Source organism: Lissotriton helveticus, chromosome 1_1 (genome assembly GCF_964261635.1).
Source record: "Lissotriton helveticus chromosome 1_1, aLisHel1.1, whole genome shotgun sequence".
In the NCBI taxonomy this organism is placed as follows: domain Eukaryota; kingdom Metazoa; phylum Chordata; class Amphibia; order Caudata; family Salamandridae; genus Lissotriton; species Lissotriton helveticus.
The window spans coordinates 1,110,899,939-1,110,921,374 of NC_136057.1; the positions used below are offsets into that span (position 1 = coordinate 1,110,899,939).

General features: G+C 44.6%; 1 protein-coding gene across 1 annotated transcript in view; it reads left to right on the forward strand.

Moving 5' to 3' along the window:
• LOC144763537 (vesicular glutamate transporter 3-like) overlaps positions 1–21,436 on the forward strand; it is a 311,868-nt gene that overhangs the window by 188,473 nt on the left and 101,959 nt on the right. The window contains exon 10 of the mRNA XM_078649214.1: positions 3,609–3,741. Coding sequence (XP_078505340.1) covers positions 3,609–3,741 — 133 coding nt within the window. The remainder of the gene's footprint in view (positions 1–3,608; positions 3,742–21,436) is intronic.

The window sequence follows — 21,436 nt, forward strand, 5'->3', positions numbered from 1 at the left end:
CTCACCTCCTCCCTCCTGTCATCGGGCCCCCCCCGGGGTCTGGGTTGGGATAGGGAAGTGTGTGTCAATAGGTGACGGAAAAGTAGGAAAAAAGAAAAGAGTACATAGCCCCACCAATCAAGGATTGTCCGCGCTGCCCGCTCCGCCTCCCACCAACCCCTCCCCCCCCACCCCCCTCCCCCCTCCCCCCTGTCAAAGTACTGTAAACGTGCGACAGCAGCGGTTCTCCGCCCTCCGCCCCCCCGGATGAATAGATCCCCCCCCCGCATCTTTCATTGTCAAGCGCTGATAAAGGATATCTTGTCAGTCTTGTTCCTAATCCGGCTCAAAGTTCAAAAGTTCTGGGTGTGGTTGTTGTTCCTGGTTAGGTCACATGCCCCTTCCTGGGCCGGCTTCCTTGTCTTAGCTACGTTCTGTCTTCCTTTATCTTGAGGTAGGTGTGTTTCTTTTGATTGAGGTAGCAATGTTCGATTTGGTTAATGTCTTATCATCCCGGTCTCTTGACCCTAGCCACGTTCTGCTGTGCCATTGTCGCCTGCCTCCGAGCCGTCTGAGGACGCTCTCCTTTTTGCTGTTCCCGGACTTCTCTGATCCATCACCTCTTGGTCTGGTTCCCGTAGGTATTTGCGTAGCTCTGCCGGGTTGTCAAAAGTACGTGTGCCCTTGCTATCTGTTATCTTCATTCTTGCTGGCCCTACGAAGCTGCAGGTTATCCTGGCTCTTTTCATGGCCTCCCTTAGGGCTAGGAATGCCTTCCTTGTCTCTACTGTGCTCTTAGAGAAGTCCTGTGTGATGACAATCTTTTTGCCCTTCCAGTTGAGGGGCTGGCCTTTACGTGCGAGGGCAAAAATGGTTTCGGTGTGGTTGGCTCTCAGCGGTTTGCAGATGATTGTTCTCGGGCCCTTCATGTGTGGTTGTCTTATGGCCGGCACTCTGTAAGCTTTATCAATTTCGAATGTTCTTTCGAAGTTTAGCCCGGTCAGTTTTGGTATTAATACTTCGAGTAGTGCCGCGCACGAGCCCGCTTCTTCCTCTTCTCCTTCCGGTATGCCCAGGAGTCTGATGTTCCCTTTCCTGTTTTTGTCTTCTTGTTCTGCTAGCGTTCTTTGTAGGTCGCTGGATACCTTTGAAATGTACCGAACGTCCTTTTCTATGTTCTCCGATTTATCCTCCATGTCGCTGATTCTTCTCTCCGTTTCGCCTACTCTGCCTGCTATTTTACTTTGGTCGGCACGTATTGCTGTGAGCTCTAGTTGCACATTGTCCATGGAGATCTTTGTGGCCTTTGCCAAGTCGTTGGCTTCTGTTATTTTCTTTAGGAGCAGGTCCATCGCTGTCTCCGTGCTCTGTAGTGTCTTCAGCTTGATTGGTGACTCTTGATTTGTTTTGATCTTTTTGATTTCGTTGGTAGTCATCCCGTCCACCCCTTTTACCCTTTGATGTGCGTGCGTCCACCCCTTCTTGTGCTGATCTGCTTGTTGTGTCTTCTGTTTGGGGTTGGGTTTGCCGTGGGACCTGGCGTCCTCTGTCTTTGCTGTGTTCCCAAACGAGAACCTACTGGGCCACTTTATTGTCCTCGTTCTTGTTCTTCCCTCCGCCAGGGCTGCTCCCCCGTGGTCGCTGTCACCTCCTTCGCTTCAATATATCTTGGTGGCCGCCCTGAATTCGCTTCGCTCGCACAGGATGGCTGTGGGTGCCAGTTACAAGCGGTTGTTTCTTCGTTTCTGTGCCGCTCTTGTTTGTGTGGTGCCTCCACCCCCAAGATTGCCACCGTGGATGGTCAGTGCCTTGATACCTGTGGGCTAGGATCCGCGACTGCTGTGCGTGCTTCCCTTGGCTGCCCTTGTAGAGGTTCGCCACTGCACTCAGCCTGGTAGTCCTTGGGGTTGCTCCAAGCGCTCTGCCCCCTTGCGTTCTGCACCGCTATACTTGCACTCGAGGTAGTTCCTCCCTTGGTTCCCCTCACAAGATGGCTACCGTTTGAGTCGCCTTCTCTTTTAGATGATGAGGGTTACTGTGCTGGGTAGCTACTTGGTGCTGTGCCTGCACCTGTTTCCTTGGCCTCTCTTGGCCCTGCTTCGCCCTCTCCTTGCGTTCGCTCTGCCTCGGTGCCAATTCCGTTCCTGCCCCTCTCAAGATGGCCGCCGTTTACACTACCCTCTCATTTAGGTGTTGAGGGTTACTATGCTGGGTAGTTACTCCGTGCTGTCTCTGCGTCCGTCTCTCTCGGCTTCTATTTGCCTTCTATTTGGTCCTTGCTCGCGCTCTGCAATGGCGCACTGTACTCCGGGGCCTGCTTTCCGTTTCTGCCCCTCCCAAGATGGCCGCCGGCGAACCTCAGACGACTGCTCGCACTGTCTGTCTCTGCCGCTACGCTCAGCGCTGCAGATTACCCCCTTCAGGGAGAGAAGGACGCTGCGGCTTACTTGCTTGATTCTCCGGTGCCTCTTGAGCAGCGCTCACGGACCGTCGCTGTTGTTGTTGTCGTTTGGGCACCCAAGATGGCCGCCCTTCTCTTGACTTCCCCGCTCCTTAGACTCTATTTTGACCCTCCTCGGCCAGGCTCCGTTAGTCGTCTTCCGGGCGCCGCACCTTGCGTTTTGGCTATTCAGTGTCAGCGCTGCCTCGACCAGGCTTGATGTCGGTATAGCTGTTGCTGTGGCGCTGTTTGCTCGGTTTTATGGCTCCGCCATCTTGGACAGCCACTCTCTACCTCCAGCCTCGTAGGATTCAGGCTTTTTCTGCTTCAGGCGCTATGCTTCAGACACGCTCGTCTTCCTCTTCTTCTGTGCTGTGTGTTCCTACACACTTCCTGCCGCTTTGTGCGGGAGTTCGATCCGTTTCGCCGCTTTTTTCGCTGATTTTTTGCCCGGGGTCACGGAGCTCGCGAACTTAGGCAACAGCCTGCGCTGCCATCCAGAGCAACATTATAATCTATTAAATCAAAATGGAACTCTGAACTCACATATTTGAAAGTTCTTTCACACAAGATAATAAAAAAAAAGTCGACTTGGTGAAATAAAATACTTGTCTAAGATCACACAATTCAAGCAGAGAAGCTGTGATTTGTCCAGTTTGCCTGGTTTCACTTTGCACTAATCAGACACTAAATGGGCATCTATTTATCTTTCATTTTTATGTTAACGGTTTGTGTTTACCTCTATGTGCATTCCTCTGCAGGTTTTTTATAAAATGCAAATTAGACCCGCAGGGTTTGGAGTGATTCAAGTAAGCCCCAGTTACAATAAACAGGGTCACATTCGTTTGTTATAGATTACACATGTTTGTATACATTATATGTTCTGACTCTAGGAAAAAACTCAAAAACATATTATAAAAATACACATTTATAGCTAGACATTTCTCAGTAGACCTCCCCAGCCGAGATTACTATAGCCTGTTTTTATGCCACGAGTCTTCTTTTCTGAACGTGTGGCTTAGATTTCTTAACTCTTTCTAAATTTCTTAATTTTTGTGTTACAGGCTGTTTCAATTGTGTTTTATATGGGTAGGGGTAAGACATTTTTTATTAAAATCCGGTAATTAAAATTGAGCACGATGTTCACAAAGATTAAAACGCGGTGACGATGTTGTTTCCTCTACTGCAGGTGGGCCTTTTATCAGCCGTGCCTCATATGGTTATGACAATCATCGTTCCCATCGGTGGGCAGATTGCAGATTATTTACGGAGCAGAAAGATATTGTCCACAACCACAGTGAGAAAAATAATGAATTGCGGAGGTACAGTATCGTTTAATTATCATCAACAACAATACTCAATGCAAAGTGTTTACTTTACGTGCTCTGGTGTTCTAAGTGGTCCAAGTGCAAAACCTTTGTTAACTGTGATGTAGGAGACAGAGCCATGTGGGCTGGGAAGGTGGTGAGAGTAGCATCATGGGCTGTGCGGATAGAAAATTCATGGGCTTAAATATTCGCCGACAGTACCGATAGATAGCTCTAATGTAAACGAGCATTGCAATGCAATAGGTCTCGCATTTACGCGAGTTTAAGCTATTGGCATTGTAAATGACAATACCTTTTATTTATCTTTTAAATACCAAAACCTAAATAAAAGGCATTGTCATTTACAATGCCAATAGCTGAAACTCGCTTAAAGGCGAGACCTATTGCATTGCAAATGCTTGTAACGGTAGGATACTCAGTCCAACAAAAATCACCCCGACCTGGGGCGTTTCGATTTAAGGACGGCTAGCAACCACACAACCAGCGAATAATAGTTAACAGCACGGCCCCGGGGGCAGAAGTTGTACAATGGCCATTGCCCCCGCCTTTGTTGCGGCTCTGGTGTTAACATGCTCGGCGACTAATTAGACAGAGATGCCAGAGTGCTCGCAGCTTGTTGGCAAACACAGACAGTTTCACGTACTGAGCGTGGAGCTCCTTGACCAAAATGGGGGGCTGAGGGTCAAGGGAGCTGGGGACAAGGGGAGGGCCCCAGAGCATCAGCTAAGGGTGTGTTTATTGTCCTCTAGACATGCAGCTCATCTGTGAATTCTCGCGGGCTGAATGAATGGGGAGCTCAGAGGGGGACCTTGTCCCATGATTTGGGGACCACTGGTTCGTGTGATAAGATAGAGGCTGTTTTTCTGTTCTCACTATCTCCCTGTAATGGGATTGTAACAACCTAAATGATCCGATAATAAGAACAAAACATGCCCATTCATGCAGTCCTTCTGAAAATATTTTCTTAAAATAGCCCCTGTGTGTGAATTCTCACATCAAAGCCATGAAGAGAAGAAATGCTTTGTCCATCAGAGATCTCAGCATCAATGCAGACACCACGTATGCAACGTGCTTCTCACTTAAAAAATACCAGCCTTCGGCCTTGGCGCACTCCCAGCAGCACCCGCACGGCATATAATGCAGGGGGGGGGGGGACAGGGGGCAAATCATATGTAAAAGTGGTGTAAATATGTAATCATATGAAAAAGTAGTAGCCGTTAAAGTGAAAGTGCTTGAGGTGCTTCATAACCAAAACGCTGAGTGCAGGCAAAAAAAAATGCAATGCTATAGGTCTCGGATTTAAATGCAAGACCTATGGCATTGCAAATAAACGGCCACCAAATTGCCCCAGAGGCTGTGAAAGTGAAAGTGGGCGTGGCCCACTGAACGTAAGCAAAGCACCTCGTGGTGCCTAACGTAGGAAAAACTCAATAAATAAGAAGTACACATACCGTGTAACAACCAAGTAAAGTTGCCAGTAGCCATGGGAGGATACAAATAATGACATGGCCCTACTAAGGAGGGTCTAACAAGCCTCATAATCAAGCCATTTGCGAGGAGGGGGGTTTCACCTATCGAGGCGGGTGTGCCTGTGCCTGCATCCAACTCGCACTAGGACCCTGCGATCTACACCGGCAATGGTTAGGATCTGCGAGCAAGCCTGCCTGTTTGGAGACGCTGGTGCTGACGCTGTCTCTGTCTCCGTGGCTTCAACGCGGATCCACGCTGCGGATGGGCTGAAGGTCGACCAGGGAGAGGAATACAGAGCCGGCTGCAATCGAGCGCGGCTGTCAGGAGTCGAAAGAGACCGAGGAGACCGGACCTGCATGTGGCAAAAGTCGAGGCGGTTTCTAGCCCGTGTCTGCCTCAGTGCTCCCTTATGTTGTGACTCCAGCAGCAACAGCAACAACAGTAAACGGTCAGTGAAGGGGGCATGGGGGCATAAGCTGGGGTCTGAGCTCTTAACTCAAGGAGGTGGTGCTTATCTAGTAAAAGTCAATCCCCCCTGGGTGGTGTCTGGGGTGTCTGGGTGTGCTGGTTGTGCCGATCAAGTGGGTAATGCAGATACTGCAGATACTGCCATAGCTACCTGGTACTCGGTGCAGTACGAGGGGATGGACCTGGGCGCAATTTCCTTCTCTACACAATTACACCCCCCTTGCCCTCGCCCACAAGCAGATACAGCTGGCAATACAGTGGGAGAGAAGTGCGACACCCGGCTATATACACTCCCTGCACTCCCTGCACCAGCAGCCCAGGTGGCACCTGTTAGGAACAGATATCAGCTCAGGTCCTATCTGGAGCAACAAAAGTCCGAGGGTGGGTACCAGAGTGCGTCTAAAGCAACAGCAACACCACTTACCCCAAAGAAAAAGGGGAGGAAAGATAAGGAGAAAAGGGACCGACCCGGGAGAACAGGCAAGTCCAAAAAAACAAAACTGCCTGGCACGTTTTCGTCAAAACCCGCGCCCTCTCTAAAGGCATATCTCAAAATTATGGAGCAAGTTGTCTACCCTAAGGGGAAAAAACCCCCTCTCCCATCCTCTGCCTCCGTGCCCAACAATTTGGTTAGTACCTCAAACGTAAAACCCACTACTCAACTCAATGGGTCTCAGTCGGGCAGCAGGTACACTGTATTAGCTGACATGGAGGATTCAGTGGATATAGCGGACATAGAGGACCAGATGGAAAACGAACAAGAAACTCAAACAACTACGGCGGGGCCGGTCTCAGCTATCAGTCAGGAAGAGATGCCTGTAGTAAGAATGGTGGAAGTGGTGAAAGCTCATGGTTCATCAGAAGCAGAATAGGTAACTGGGGTTAAGATTCCCGATGGAGGCCTCTCACAGCTTGAGGCACTCCTTTTCAACCTTAGAGGCGATCTACTGTCCAAATTTGATACCTCGGAAGCAAATCAAAAGAGCATACAAGATCAGTGCGCTAACTTGGAGACTAAATTAGACGATGTTTGTAAACGGACCACTGTGCTGGAAGAAGATGTCTCTTTGCTCACAGGGGCTTCCAAGAGGCATGAAAGGGACATCGAGACCCTTAGAACTCAGAATAGGGCACTCCAGATGGACGTAGAAAGGCTAGAAATCCACTCTAGGAGGAACAACCTGAAGTTCTTAAAGATTCCGGAAGGTGCGGAAAATGGGGACGTAAAGGGCTTGGTGTGTAAGCTCCTCAGGGAGGGAGTGCTCAAAGACGGTCCTGAGATAGACTTAGAATCAGAAATACAGAGGGCGGACAGAGACCCTTTTAGGCGCCATGCTGACAGGGCTGCCCCGAGGAAAATCTTAGTTAATTTCCACACATTTACTGTAAAGGAGCTGATTCTGAGCAAGGCACTGTCAGATAAAACCCTCCAAATAGGCTCAGCTCACTACCTCATTCGCTCTGATGTGGGGAGGGTTACGGCCCAACGACAATGGGAACTGGGTAATCGGATGCCAGATTTAAGAAGTATGGGCGCTCAGGTGCAAATGAAATTTCCGGCCTTCTTGAGGGTGGTATGGAGAAACAAAACACACAACTTCACTTCCCCCGAAGAAGTGGACACCTTCTTAACTTTAATGCGAGATAGTTCCCATTAAGCTCACAAAGGTTATCCAAGGGCAGGCAGAAGCGAGCAACAATGCAATGTGCCCTCACAATGTTAGAACATAAGTACAGGGAAATAGCGGGTGTGGATCAAATGTTACAAAGGATCTTAGGGCTCTAAGTATCATGGCTTATTCCTAGGGCTTTTGCCCCTATTATCCCTCCCGGAGTAGCATAAAAAAAAAAGAGAAAAAAATATCACACATATTTAAAACCTCACATATATCGGGAGATGGGGAAATAAAAAATAAAAAAATCTATATATAAAGTAAATAAATAAATACATAATTCTTGCACAAAAAAGGGTAAGCTCCGCTGATCCATATAGGTACATACATTTAAAGTAGAATCACATTTTGGTGCCTACCTTTCGTTTTATTGGAGGGAGTATCCGACTGGGTATGGAGAGCTCTCACATGGCGACATGATCGCCAAAACAGGTATGGGGGGGGTTCCTCAGGGGAGATGGGTGGGAGGCTGGGGGGTGGTAAGGTTAAAAAATGGAAAAAACAATCCTCATATATATAACAGATACACTATACTTACTGGGTGCTGGGTACGCGCCTTTTTCTCTAGAAATCGGTTCTTATGGCCAATATGACACATAAGTTAAAAGTTTTTAGTTGGAATGTAAATGGATTGAGGGATAGGAGAAACGTACACAGGGTAACAGATTATTTATACAATTCAGGAGCACACATTTGCCTACTGGAGGAGACACACCTAGAGAAAGCAGAATGTAAGACGGCATTTAAAAAATGTAGGTGGATCCAGGATATTCTCTGTTCTGAACAAAGTGGTAGCACAAGAGGGGTGGCCATATTAATCAGAGTTAATGCAGGGATTATGGTATCGAAATGCGAAACGGACCATTCTGGGAGATGGTTGGTGGCCTCGTTAATAGCAGGACAAACTCCCCTCACTTGTGCAGTTTATTATGGGCCTAATCAGGACGCGCCAGGGGCCCTCACGAAACTAAAAAACAGCCTGGTAGAGACTGACGGATCGGTAATTATAGGGGGTGATTTTAATCTGATATTTGATAAAGATCTAGATCGTACCTCTAAAGTTAGATTCACTCCTCCCCAAAAGTCCAGATTGGAACTTAACATTATGAGGGATTTTAACCTCATAGATATCTGGAGGCTCAAAAACACAGGGAAAAGGGAATATTCTTTTTATAGCAGAAGGCATGGACACCACTCAAGGATAGATTTCTTTCTACTCGATAAAACCCTTTTCTCAGCAGTAGACACCATATCTTACGCCCCGGCTATCCTGTCCGATCATTCTGCTGTCGAGATAGTAATTCGACTTAAACAGCAGATCCAGCAGAGAAGGTGGACTCTAGACAGAACACTCCTTCTGGAAGAGGCTGTTAAGCAAGATCTGGCAACCCAGTCAGAAGAGTTTTTTAGGACTAATGTTGGGTCAGCAAGCAAACAGATAGTCTGGGAAACATATAAAGTCTTCATAAGAGGCTGGTTGAGCACCCTAACGATTAGGAGGAATAAGCTTTCAAGAGAGAAGAAGGAAGACCAACTCCTGAGACTTAAACTAAAGGAACAGGAACTCCAGAAGGCTTCCTTAGGCCAGCTAGAGACTAGACTCACTCTACAAAAAGAACTTGATATCCTACGGGCGGAATATCAAGCAGAGCTAGACAGAATCTTGAAGCACAGGTGGGATGCGAGTAATCTTCAATCCTTCTCATACGGGGAGAAATGTGGTCGCCTCCTGGCGTGGAAGGCCCGAGTGGATAAAACTAGGAATCAGATCGACAGCTTATCCAAGGCTAGTACAGGGGAAACCACATACGATGATGATCTCATTAGAGAGGAAGTCAAAACCCATATGCAATCCCTGTATAGTACTACTCTGCCCCAGAGTGGACGGCAGGCTGGAAACTGGCTAAGTAAAGTCCAGCTCCCTGAATTATCAGAGGCAGATAGATCTTTCCTTAGCTCCGAGATAAGGGAAGGAGAGGTAAGGGCTCAGATCTTAAAAATGGTTAACGGCAAAGCGGCAGGTCCCGACGGGCTTCCGGTAGAGCTATATAGGACCGTTATAGACCAAATTGTTATAAGCTTAACGATATTATTCAATGAAATCCTGCTACGGGGGGAGCTGGCTCCTAAGTCATGGGCAGAGGCCACAGTCACTCTAATACTGAAACAGAATAAAGATCCTCGCAAGGTAGAGTCGTATAGACCTATCTCTCTACTAAATGTAGATTATAAGATCTTCGCGGGTGTATTAGCAACAAGACTGGCCAAGGCAATCAAATCTATTGTCCACGGTGACCAAAGGGGGTTTATCCCTGAGCGGCAACTCAATGAATTAACTTTCCAAGTCATTGCTGCAATAGATGTTGCCATTGAGAAAAAGCTGCCCCTGACTATTGCAGCTGTCGATGCTGCTAAAGCATTCGACCAGGTAGAGTGGGAATATCTATGGCTGGCTCTGGCAAAATTTGGTTTTCCTATTAATTTTATAACCACAATTAAATCCCTATACCACGCACCACTAGCTAAAATTTTAGTCAATGGCTCTCTCCCAAATCAGATATTTATAGCTCGAGGAACCAGACAGGGCTGCCCCCTATCCCCTCTTTTATTTGACTTGTATATTGAGCCTTTTGTTTGCTTACTCAGGTCAGAACCCCTCATTAAACCATTTAAGATTGCCGACCTGGAATTAAAATTTGCACTTTATGCTGACGACCTGTTGATGTACACCTCAAACCCGGGAGTAGCCATACCTAGACTAATACAACTAGCAGAAAGTTTTGGTGAGATCTCTGGGTATTCAATCAATAAGGATAAAACTGAGATCATGGGATGGAATCAGGGGGTAGCTACGGCAGGTTGTAGGACAAAAATTAGGTATCTGGGAGTACACTTAGTCAAAAAAATAGAGGATATCCCAAAAGTCAATCTGGACAGGGTTATAAAAGATACTACAGCTCTACTCCATCGCTGGTCATCTCTCCCATTAAATATCTTTGGGCGGGTGAACCTACTCAAGATGATTATCCTCCCTAAGATCACCTTTTTATTTAATTCAATACCCTTATCCTTTCCCTTGATAACAATTAAGAAGCTACAAGGGAAATTGGGATCCTTTATCTGGAACACGAAAGCCCCTCGAATAGCTTGGAAGAAGCTTAGAAGAAGCTTAAAGACTGGAGGATTAGCCTTCCCTGACCTATACATCTACTGCCATGCCTTCCACTTCAAACACTTTAGACTAATGGCCGGCAAAACTGACCAAACTTCCATGGGTTTATTATTTCTAGCACTACTGCAGGATATCCCCCAGGGACAGGACTCTTTCTTGTTTAAGTTTGGGGACCCAAAATTCTTCAAGAAGGTCAGGCTTAAGATTCTGGGGACCGCGGTTAGAAACTGGGTATTTGTCAGGAAGAGGCTTAACATTCCCTACTATGCAGCGCAGGCCCCGATATGGGATTCCCCTGGGACACCAGCCTGTCTTGACGACCAACTGTCTCGACCATTGAAGGCAGCAGGACTGGAACACTGGGGGGACCTACAGGAAGGAACCCAGCTCCTGACATGGGACGCTCTTTCCAATTTGACAGAGGGATCACTCACCAGGTTCAAGTACTACCAGCTGTCTGGTTGGTGGTCAACCAGAAGGGAGGGCAACAAAACCCCAAACCCAAGATTTGACGCTGTAACTAGAAGAGGAAGGTGGAAGAGTCAAATTGCATACTGGTATACATCGATGCTCGAGGAGAACGATGTAACTGAACCTGAACTGAAAAAACTCTGGATGAATAAGTTAACCACGGATATTATTAACATTAGAGACTGGTGGCTTGACTCCTTTGCTATCCTACATTCAGTAGTTAAACCCGCAACGTTAAAAAGAAATCATCTATATACTATGTATCGGGTTTATATAACTCCTAAGAAATTAGCGAAGATCACCAAGCTAGAGCATTGTTGCCCGAGATGTAGCCATCCGGAAGCTGACGATGTTCACATGTTTGCTCACTGTCCCGAATTGAAAGGTCACTGGGAGAAAATCACCGATTTCTTGGGAGAGGTTCTAGGGGCCCCCTTGGTAATAACTATAACTACCATCCTGACGGGGCTAAGTATGGGCTATAACATCAATGACCCCTCTACAAAACTTGTCTTTTATGTCATCCTCCTTGCAAGGCGAGAAATATGTAGAGCCTGGAAGGACACAGCCCCCCCACCTTCCCATGCTGCTTACGACAAATCATCCTTACCAGTAAGTCCGACTTGGCATGCGATCCTACAAGTTTGGTTAAAGTTTGGGCGGCCCTCGAGGCATGGCAACACAGTTGATTGGTTTTCCAATGATTTATCTGGAGCCTTGCCGGTTCCCTTGACTCCAAAGTAGCACGGGGCACCAGTTAAACTGTGAAACGGAGTATGGATGGGAAAGCAGTGGCTACTTGAGGGACTAGGTTCACCTATCCCGCTTTTGGTCAAGCATAACAACAAGGGCCGGATCAGGACGACCAAACAGCGCGAAGGTTACCAGTTTCCCATCAAAACTTCCAATAATGGTATATGAGGATTACCAAAAAAAAAACAGAAAAAAAAAGCCTCATAGTCAATCAGAAGACAGAATTTACAAAGGACAAACACACAAGCCAATGAAAAATAGGGCGGAGGAGGGGGAAAAACTTTTCTCCATACTGAAATACCACAGATCTTTGCAGAGCAGAGCTTGCGCGTTGGCTCAGGCTCGACCTAAAAATCAAAAACTACCAGATCAGAACGCAAACCACTGTTTACAAAAATTCCAGACCTGGGTTGATATGTACCACTTGGCGGCGGGAGATCTGGCGGCTTCCATTGATATTGAATGTGAATCAAGCAGACACTGTTTTGAAGTGGAGAGAGACATTTTTAAAGGAATTCAAAAGTGATTCCGACTAGTGGGAGAAATGGCTTTTCAAAGGCAAATGTGTACTTCAAAATGCTAGTGATAAATCATTTACACTGAACTGGAAAAATGGACTTGTTAACAAGCCCCATTGCCAGGGCCACTGGAAATATGTGGTAGGGGCGAAACAAATTATGAAGCAGGGTTTACTAAATTATGCAGCAAGAAAGGGCAAGTTATGCAACAAATGCAACACATTTGGTGATAGCATTACCTCATTATTTTGCCAATTTTACACAATGAACACTATCTGGGCAAAGGTTTCACCTCATTACTATCAGTCATACAGCACTAAGCAACAAAAAGATACCTAGTCAAACTTTGCGACATGGTACTGCATTTTTAGAAACTTTTGATCCATTTCCGCTAGAATTTTTTTGTTAAAATCTACAGATTATGCAGCATATGATAGATTGTGTCGCAAATCCATAATTATGCAGAAAACGTTGCAGCCACAAAATCGCATAATTCCAGTGGGCCGGCCTACCTCTCAGCACAGCACAGCAGAAAAGTGTGGCTGAAAAGGCATGATCTTCTAACCTTTAGCCAATTTTCCTGGCTGAGCTCACCCTTTGCAAGGAAATATTGGGCTGGTGCTGCCAGAGTCTGCTACTCCTCAAGAGTGCGGTATTGTGTTAGTAATAAACAGTCCCGGAACTGCTGTTCGCATTTGTTCACGCCCACTAAGCCATCCGTTTGGCTATAGCTTGTCTATCTTATAGCCAGTCCTTCATTTCTAGAAAAAAAAAGTAAAAGCCGTGGACCAGCATATTGTTTCCAAATATATTTTATTGACTTTTATTATAACCCCAAACAGGAGGCACTAGATAGGCCTTAAAGTTTCAGTGACCTTAAAAAAATTCAGTTCTTCTGGTGACTGCCCTCTTCCTCCTTTAAAGCAGGACATAGTTAATTATCAGTAAACGAGTAAATAAAAGACAAGGGGTGTCTCTACTTATAAGAAATATGCTGTTTGCTTTCAGTCTCCTTTTCTCTGTCGCAGGGATCTTAGAGAGGCTAGTGTGGGGGGTCTTTCTGTTAAGTACTTCAAGTTAGGGTACCACTGTCTGATGAAGTGGCCACCTTTCCCCTGCAAAACCCATGACCAAACTCTTCCACTCCTGTGCACTAGATGAGGAGGTGATTTTCCATTTTAATGAGATCAACTGCTTCGGGGCCAAGGTATTGGTTATTAACATAAGGATTCCTTTTTTTTTTTTTTTTTATTAAGCAAGATTCAGTCAACAAGTATAGTGATACATTATTATCAAAAATATTTACAATATTTCAAAGAGATTAGGAATTAAAAGAAAAGAAGAAAGATAAGAAAATAAACATTTAAGCATTTTAATACCTAAATCAAGTGTATACAGAAAAAAAGAAAAGAATAAAAAAAGAAGGAAAAGGGAATATACAAAATTCATTATGTTTTACGTTATAGAGTTCAAAATATTTTTAAATCATCAGTAATTTAAACAATGTTCTCCTATCGAATCAGAATATGCCAGTTAGGGCAAGTGATTTACATTATTGTACCAATCTGAAATTGGGGCCCAGATCTGGTTTCCTCGAAGTCTAGTTTTTTTACCCCTAGTTCCATAAATTGTAAATCTCTTGTTTGTATGTAGCAAGGAAGCGGCCAAGCCACATCTGAAATGTAGGTGGCTCTAGGTCTTTCCAGCGAGCAGCAAGAATAATACGTAGGATAGCGGTTGCTAAAAACAAAGACCTTTGCTCATCAATACTATGCCCCAATGAGTTATCATGTCCCATCACATAAAGGGTAGCTGAATCTTTTATATTCCGTCCAAAAACTTGGGACCAGAATTTCATTAGCATATTTTTTAGTAAATCTAATTTGGGGCATTCAGCAAACATATGGATTAAGTTTGCTTGGGGTTGTTTGCATCTCGGGCAGTTGTCATCAGCTCGCAAGCCCCAAGAGAACAGTTTTGATGGTGTGTAATATAGGTTATATATAACTCTGTAGTATTGAGCTTTAAGGTTGGAGGCAATAAATAATTTCGACGATAGAGCTAACGAGAGATCAATATCTATGTTTGGATTAGCCAACCTTAGAGCCCAAGCTTGCTCTACCCGCTCCAGATCATCCTCAACATTTTCCATCAATAATTGATACAAAGTACCTATACTGGTGGATCGTTTTCCAATGACTGAAAAAAGGTGAATGTTGTTTAATTCTATTTTGGGAACACAATTTCGAATAGACGTAGATACTTGGAGGTATTTAAGGAAATCAGTGGTAGGGATAGTATATTTTTGTTGAAACCAGTCGAAGGTGGTAGCATTTCCTGGGTTTAAAAAATCTGCGACTGTCTTGATACCCAAATTTTCCCACCTGCGAGAGGTGCTATCATTGAGGCAGTCTGGAAGGATTGAGCTGTTCCATAAGGGAGTATATTTCGTTATTTTTGGAATATTTAGTTGTTTCGAAATAAATTTCCAAGCCTTCCACGCATCAGTAATTATTTTTAGCTTGATATTTTTAAAGTAAGATGGTTCGATTTGCCTCAAGAATAGCCCCTGACATTTGGACCCGAGGCTAAGCTCATAAATGGAAGGGATGTAAAGTTCCCTATTAATAGGAATTGATGTTTTAGAATTTAACAGAGGGCCCATGTGTTGGATAAGTGATGCCCATAAATATAAGGTTAGATTAGGGATGGCTAGCACTCCCCTATCTAAAGGTAAGGTTAGAAGTGGTAATGCTCTTCTGATCTTCCCAAAGCTCCAGATGAACTTAGACATGGAGGAGTCAAGGATCTTAATATAGTTACCACCGGGGAATAGCGGAATTGTTCGAAACAGGTAGAGTATTTTTGGGAAGATAGTCATTTTTAAATAATTAGCCCTTCCAATGATAGACAGGTGTAAATTGTCTACTCTTCTCAGATCTTCTTTTATCTTATTAATCAAGGGGGTATAGTTAAGATAGTTAATTTAATCTACGTCAGAAGATATGCAACCCCTCAGATAAGTTGCCTGTTTAACTTTATAAGGGCTCTCATATATCATATTATTTGTGCAAAGGACCATTGTTTTATCTCTGTTAAGAGAATAACCTGAGTAAATACCAAAAGTATGAGTAATTAGTTCAATTTCATTAATTGCCTCAGTTGGGTTTGTTGTTAATACGGCCACATCATTGGCATAAGCCAAAACTTTTGTTGAAAACAGACCCACCGTAACAGGTTGAATGACAGGCGAGGAAAGTAATTTTAAAATAAGGGGATTGATATAAAGGGCAAATAATATCGGGGAGCAGGGACATCCCTGCCTTGTGCCTCTTTGTATCTCAATAAACTCCGACTCAGAACCACAGATGTTAAGTTTTGCCTTTGGGCCTACATATAGGGTTTTTATAGCATTAATAAATTTATACCCGAAATTATTCAGTTCTAAGATGTTCCATAGAAATTCCCAGGAGACACGGTCAAATGCCTTCTCGGCATCGAGAAGGATCATCGACATCCCGCCCCCCGTGGCGCCCATGATGTCAAATAGGGTAATGGCTCTACGGGTATGATCTGTGGTGCCTTTTCCCGGAATAAAGCCATGCTGCCACGGGGAGACAAGACGCTCGACGACCCGACTCAACCGATTGGCTATGACCTTGGCATATAGTTTTGAGTCGGAGTTTATAAGAGATATGGGCCTATATGAAGATGGTAAATGGGGGGGGGGGGGTTGTTTTTTTTAGCAAATATCACTATATTAGTGCTTTTCCAAGACTCTGGCGGTATTACATTATGTTGGACCCCTAAAAAAAGATCCAATAAGTAGGGGAGTATTTGTTTTCCCAGTATTTTGTAGAGGTCCAAGGGAATTTTATCAGGGCCTGCTGCTTTGCCATTTGCGAGCTCAGCTAATGCAAGCTCAAGTTCTGTGATTGAAATTTCCCTTTCTAGTTCTAGTTTAATAGTTTCATCAATCACTGGATTGGGACCTATCGCTGATGACCACTTATTAAGAAAGGTTTTACAATCTCTGTTAGAGTATGGGTCATCATTTTGGTATAACTTTTGATAGTATTTTCGAAAAGCCTCTACTATGTCTTGTGTGGATGTGTATTGATGCCCCTCATACTCAATCATTTTAATGTTATTATAAGATTGTTTTTGACGAGTACGTAGGGCTAGTTGTCTTCCAGCATTTTCCCCGGATTCATATAAATTTATTTTGTTTGCTTCATAAGTTTCTGCAGCTTTCTTAATTAATGAACTATTAATTTCCGTTTTCAGTACTGATATTTTATGAAGAGTGTCGTTGGCTAGATTTAGTCTTCCCTGATGGATCTGGGTGGCATGATAAGCTTCGAGGTTAGATAGTTCTCGCTTTAGCCTTAGGTTGTTATTGTCATCTATCTTTTTGTTTTTGGCAGCAAATGATATTGTTTCACCCCTTAGTGCTGCTTTAAAGCAATCCCAGACAATAAGTCTGGGTGCACTATATTGATTGCAGTCAAAAAAACCCTGAGCCCAAGATGTAATATGAGTTATATAATCCAGGTTGACAAGTAACTTTCTGTCAAAAGACCATTGTGATTTAGGTCTATTAAAACTGGGTAAATCAAAAATAAGGGTGAGTGCATTATGGTCCGAAATTGTTTTTGGGGATTTGATTACATCTATTAATTCCAGGTCCATCAAGGAAGTCACAATGTAGTCAATTCGTACATATTTATTATGTGGAAATGAAAAAAAAGTAAAACCGGGATCATTATTTTTCTTCAAGCCCCAGACATCCCGCAAATTGTGGCTATCCATTAATTGGCGTATGGCCCTATACACCTTAGGCTTACGTCCATTATAATTCTGGGGAAGTCGGTTATGTACAGGAGTCCCTAGTGAGATGTTAAAATCTCCACAAATAATAAGAGGAGAGGGCCAGGAAGCCAATTCTATGTCTAGATCTCTAAATATTGAGGGATCATCTAAATTTGATCCGTAAATTGCACAGATCGTGGGACCCACTTCTAACCGTACTATAGCTCATCTTCCATGTTTGTCAGCCAACTTACGTCTGGGATTGCCTAGTGTAGGTTTTACCAAAATTGCAACCCCCCTAGTTTTAGATGTTTGTGAAGTTGTTACGATCACCTTATAGCCTGGAATCTTTAGTAGTTCTTTGTCAGAATCTGCAATATGTGTCTCCTGTAGACATAGTATGTCGATAGAATCTTGTTGTAATAATTGATGTAATTGTGCCCTTTTGTTTCTGTCATTAAGACCAGCTATATTCCAATTACACAGTTTTAACCTCCCCATTTAAGGTAATATATATTGAATTTAGTCGTGATGGCACAGTTAAATATGTGTAAACATAGATTAAGCCAGAGGTTTTTAATCTGGTTTAGTTTTTCTGCTACCATTTGATCCTGTATACAAGAGAAAAAAATTGCTTGAGATTGACTTCTTTGACTGAAGTTGCTTATTTTTTTGTTTTTTTCCCCCCATCCCATCCCGCCGCCCCCCTCCCCCCGAACACCAACTTTCGAGGCATTTAGACTCTGGTAGAGTCTATAGTGATGGTGAGATGTTCCATGACCACCCCCATTAATAACAGCGCTTGTGTTACACAGAAGCCAGTAAAGTTGAGAGAGTGCAACAAAAACAACAAAAAAAAGAAAAAGAAAGAGATACGAGACTAATATATCGATTTAGAAAAAGTAGCGTGATTAATTTAGCATCTGCAGCCCTGCAGCCCTATAATCTTGTGAACTGACTCAGAAAAAAATATATTTGTATGTGTAACTAACATACATCAGGTGTATAACTGCTACATCACAGCGGTCTCTATTTGGGATTAGTCTCAAAGCTTATGTCATAGTGTCTAAGAATTCCTTTGCTTTTATCTCTGACGTGAAAAATTTAACCTGGCCTTTATAGATTACCTTTAATTTAGCAGGGTTGTTGAGATACACCTGAGCGTTTTTATCCATGAAGGGTTTAATCATCTGGCGAAGACGCCATCTTCTCTCCACAGTCGTGTGGCAAAAATCAGGCCTGACAAAGTAGGAGATATTATTTCTGATGCGTCGAGCCTCAGGTTTGGCTTTGTCGGCGAGAGCCTGGCGAAGAAGAAACTTACCAAAATAGACCAATATTGCACGGGGGTATTTCCCCTGTGATGCAGATGCCTTCAGGTTGAGTGGAACTCTATGGACTCTTTGTACTTCTATGTCCCAGTTCCAGGAGGCAAGCTCAGGGAGAGTATCTTTAAATAATTGGATAATGAAATAGCGTATATCTTCACCCTCGCTTTTTTCAGCAATTCCAAGGACGCGGAGATTGTTGCGTCAGAGACGATTCTCCATGTCCTCCAGCTTCCATCTAACATCTTTTAATTCCTCCTCGTGAGACTCAACTCGCTCCTGAGTGACTGTGGCTTCTGCTTCGTTAACTACAATTCGATCTTCCATCTCCGTCATCCTTGCATTGGATGCTGCCACAGATTTAGAAAGTTTGCGCACAACACCCTGTACCTTATGTAGCGCCAATTGCGCCTTTCGGCCATCCCTTGAGGTTTGCTCTCGGTGGGAGGCAATTGCCTGTAAGACTGTGTCCATAACTGTAGTCAATGTTGCATTTTGTTGGTCTGCAGGAGTGGCTGGATCCGGTTGAGTTATAGATGCATGCTCCTGAGAGTTAAGAGCTGATACTGTTGGTGTTGTTGTTGGGGAGTAATCCCAAAATAGTCCCGATGCGCCATGGTGGGTCCTTCTCTTCCTCCGTACAGTCCTCTTACCTCCTCTAGCCTCATTTCGGGCTGGGTCATGACCACTATTTGTGGCACTAGTATCAGAGCCAGTACCAGTGCTAGTGCCTGTGTAGACATCAGATTCCAAGTCTGATTCTTGTGACCGTCTGAGATCGTCAAGGCCTTCAGATATCGAATAAAAGTCTGAGGGATCTCTATCTATGTCCAATGAGTCGGATATCGTGTGGTCATTGCATTCCTTGCGTGGTTTTGATACCTCCCCCTAGGTTCGTTATTTTTTGGATTTTGTTGTCGTATCTGCGGTTTGGAAACTCTTACAGTATGACTCTCAGTTTCTTTTTCAAATTTGTGTTCAAGTTCATGTTCAAGTTCAGGCTCATTAACAATATTAACAATATTCAAGGTGTTTAACAGAGATGGTGAGGCATTAAGTTCTTCAAGAGCCGGGTTCTGAGCAGATGTAGGATTAGTAATACTGTCCGCAGGGATAGTTATAGGGGTGCAGGTATCAGAGGATGGTGCAGGTAGATCATTGCCTAAGCGGGTCATATGGAGTTGTTTATCTATATTCTGCAGTTGGTTTGGTAGGTTTGTCTTTAAGGTCCTCAGTTGTTTATCTACTGGTACAGTGTCTGACACAGTATCAGGCTTCCTTGGCCTCTCCCCCTCCCCCTCCCGATTAGGTGTGAGAGTGCTATCTTCTAACATTCCCTCTGTCTCACCTATAGTCTCCATCCCAGGAGAGGAGGGGGAGGAGGGCTCAGCCATCACTGCTTGATCCGTTATTGCTTGAACCAACACCGACACCGCATTCCTTGAAGGGCGAGGGGAGATTGCAGCAGGTATTTTCCTAAGAAGGTCGACCACCGAGGGGCCAGGTTTAGGTGTAGTTGGCAATAGCTTGGTGGATTTCTTTGTTGGTGCCGAATCCAGCACACATTCAGAACTGGGACTGGAGCCGAGGGCCCCTTCTGAGCCCAGCGCCCCAGCTCGTTTCAGCGCTAGCTCACGGTCACGCAAAGCCTGTTTTGCCGCTCGAGTTTTAGAGGCTGCAGCTGCGGTTATGGAAGCAGCGTTTTTCGGGGCCATTCTTTTTGAGCTAACACGTAGGCTCACTTGGCAGGAAAATTCACTCCTCAGAAAGCGAGAGGAGTCACTCGTTGTTAGTGAACTGGCTGGCAAACCTTCCAGACTACCAGCGTTGTGAGCGGCGCTCTCAGCAGTTCGGGTGTGTCCAACAAGCCGCAATACAGCGAAGCCAATCAGCGATGACAGGAAGGTCATGCGGAATCGGCGCTCTAAGGCTGCAGCTGAATCTGCCGAGCCCTGTGAGTTCCCAGCGCGAAGTCCTTCCATCCGGCTCAAACGTTATCATGAAGCAGGAGGTACGTTATTAGGGCACTACGTTATCACAGCATTACTTAGAATTGCTTAGCCGGTTTATTTCGGAGTCCCATTTCTCCCGCACGGTTATGCCCGGGTCTCGTTCAAACAGCAGCGTCTGGTGTCTCCATCGATGTGCACTACCTCTCAAAATCTTCGCTACAGGGTGCTGGTCGGTGGAGCATCTCGCAGCGGTCTAGGACGCCGCCGCCATCTTGCCTCTCTTTGAAACTTTCTATTTTTTTCAGTGACCTTAAAAAAATTCAGTTCTTCTGGTGACTGCCCTCTTCCCCCTTTAAAGCAGGACATAGTTAATTATCAGTAAACAAGTAAATAAAAGACAAGGGGTGTCTCTACGTTTAAGAAATATGCTGTTTGCTTTCAGTCTCCTTTTCTCTGTCGCAGGGATCTTAGAGAGGCTAGTGTGGGGGTCTTTCTGTTAAGTACTTCAAGTTAGGGTCCCACTGTCTGATGAAGTGGCCACCTTTCCCCTGCAAAACCCATGACCAAACTCTTCCACTCCTGTGCACTAGATGAGGAGGTGATTTTCCATTTTAATGAGATCAACTGCTTCGGGGCCAAGGTATTGGTTATTAACATAAGGATTCCTAATGTGAAATAATCCATGGAAGGAAATGACATAGAAGGAATCTGTACTAATCTCCTTCAGATCACTTCTACAAGTGGACCAAGATGTCCAAATGAATAATATAAAAGTCCATCAAGCGGATCCTGCAACAAAAACACTGGAATCACAACCACAAGGCATCCTGGTGAAACCTTCAATGACAGAATCCTCAAGAAAGCACTAACATTGACTTCTTCTACGTTAATAGATAATAATGTACTACTGTACTATGGCCTCTCACATAGTACTTTAAATAAAAGGAGGACCATGATACAGATGACCAAAGAACTGTGGAGGCACCAGATTAAATATCACGGGCCCACCCATACTCATCCTGCTTCCAAATTAACTGAAAGACAAATTTCATCTGAAGGGTTGAGTAGGACA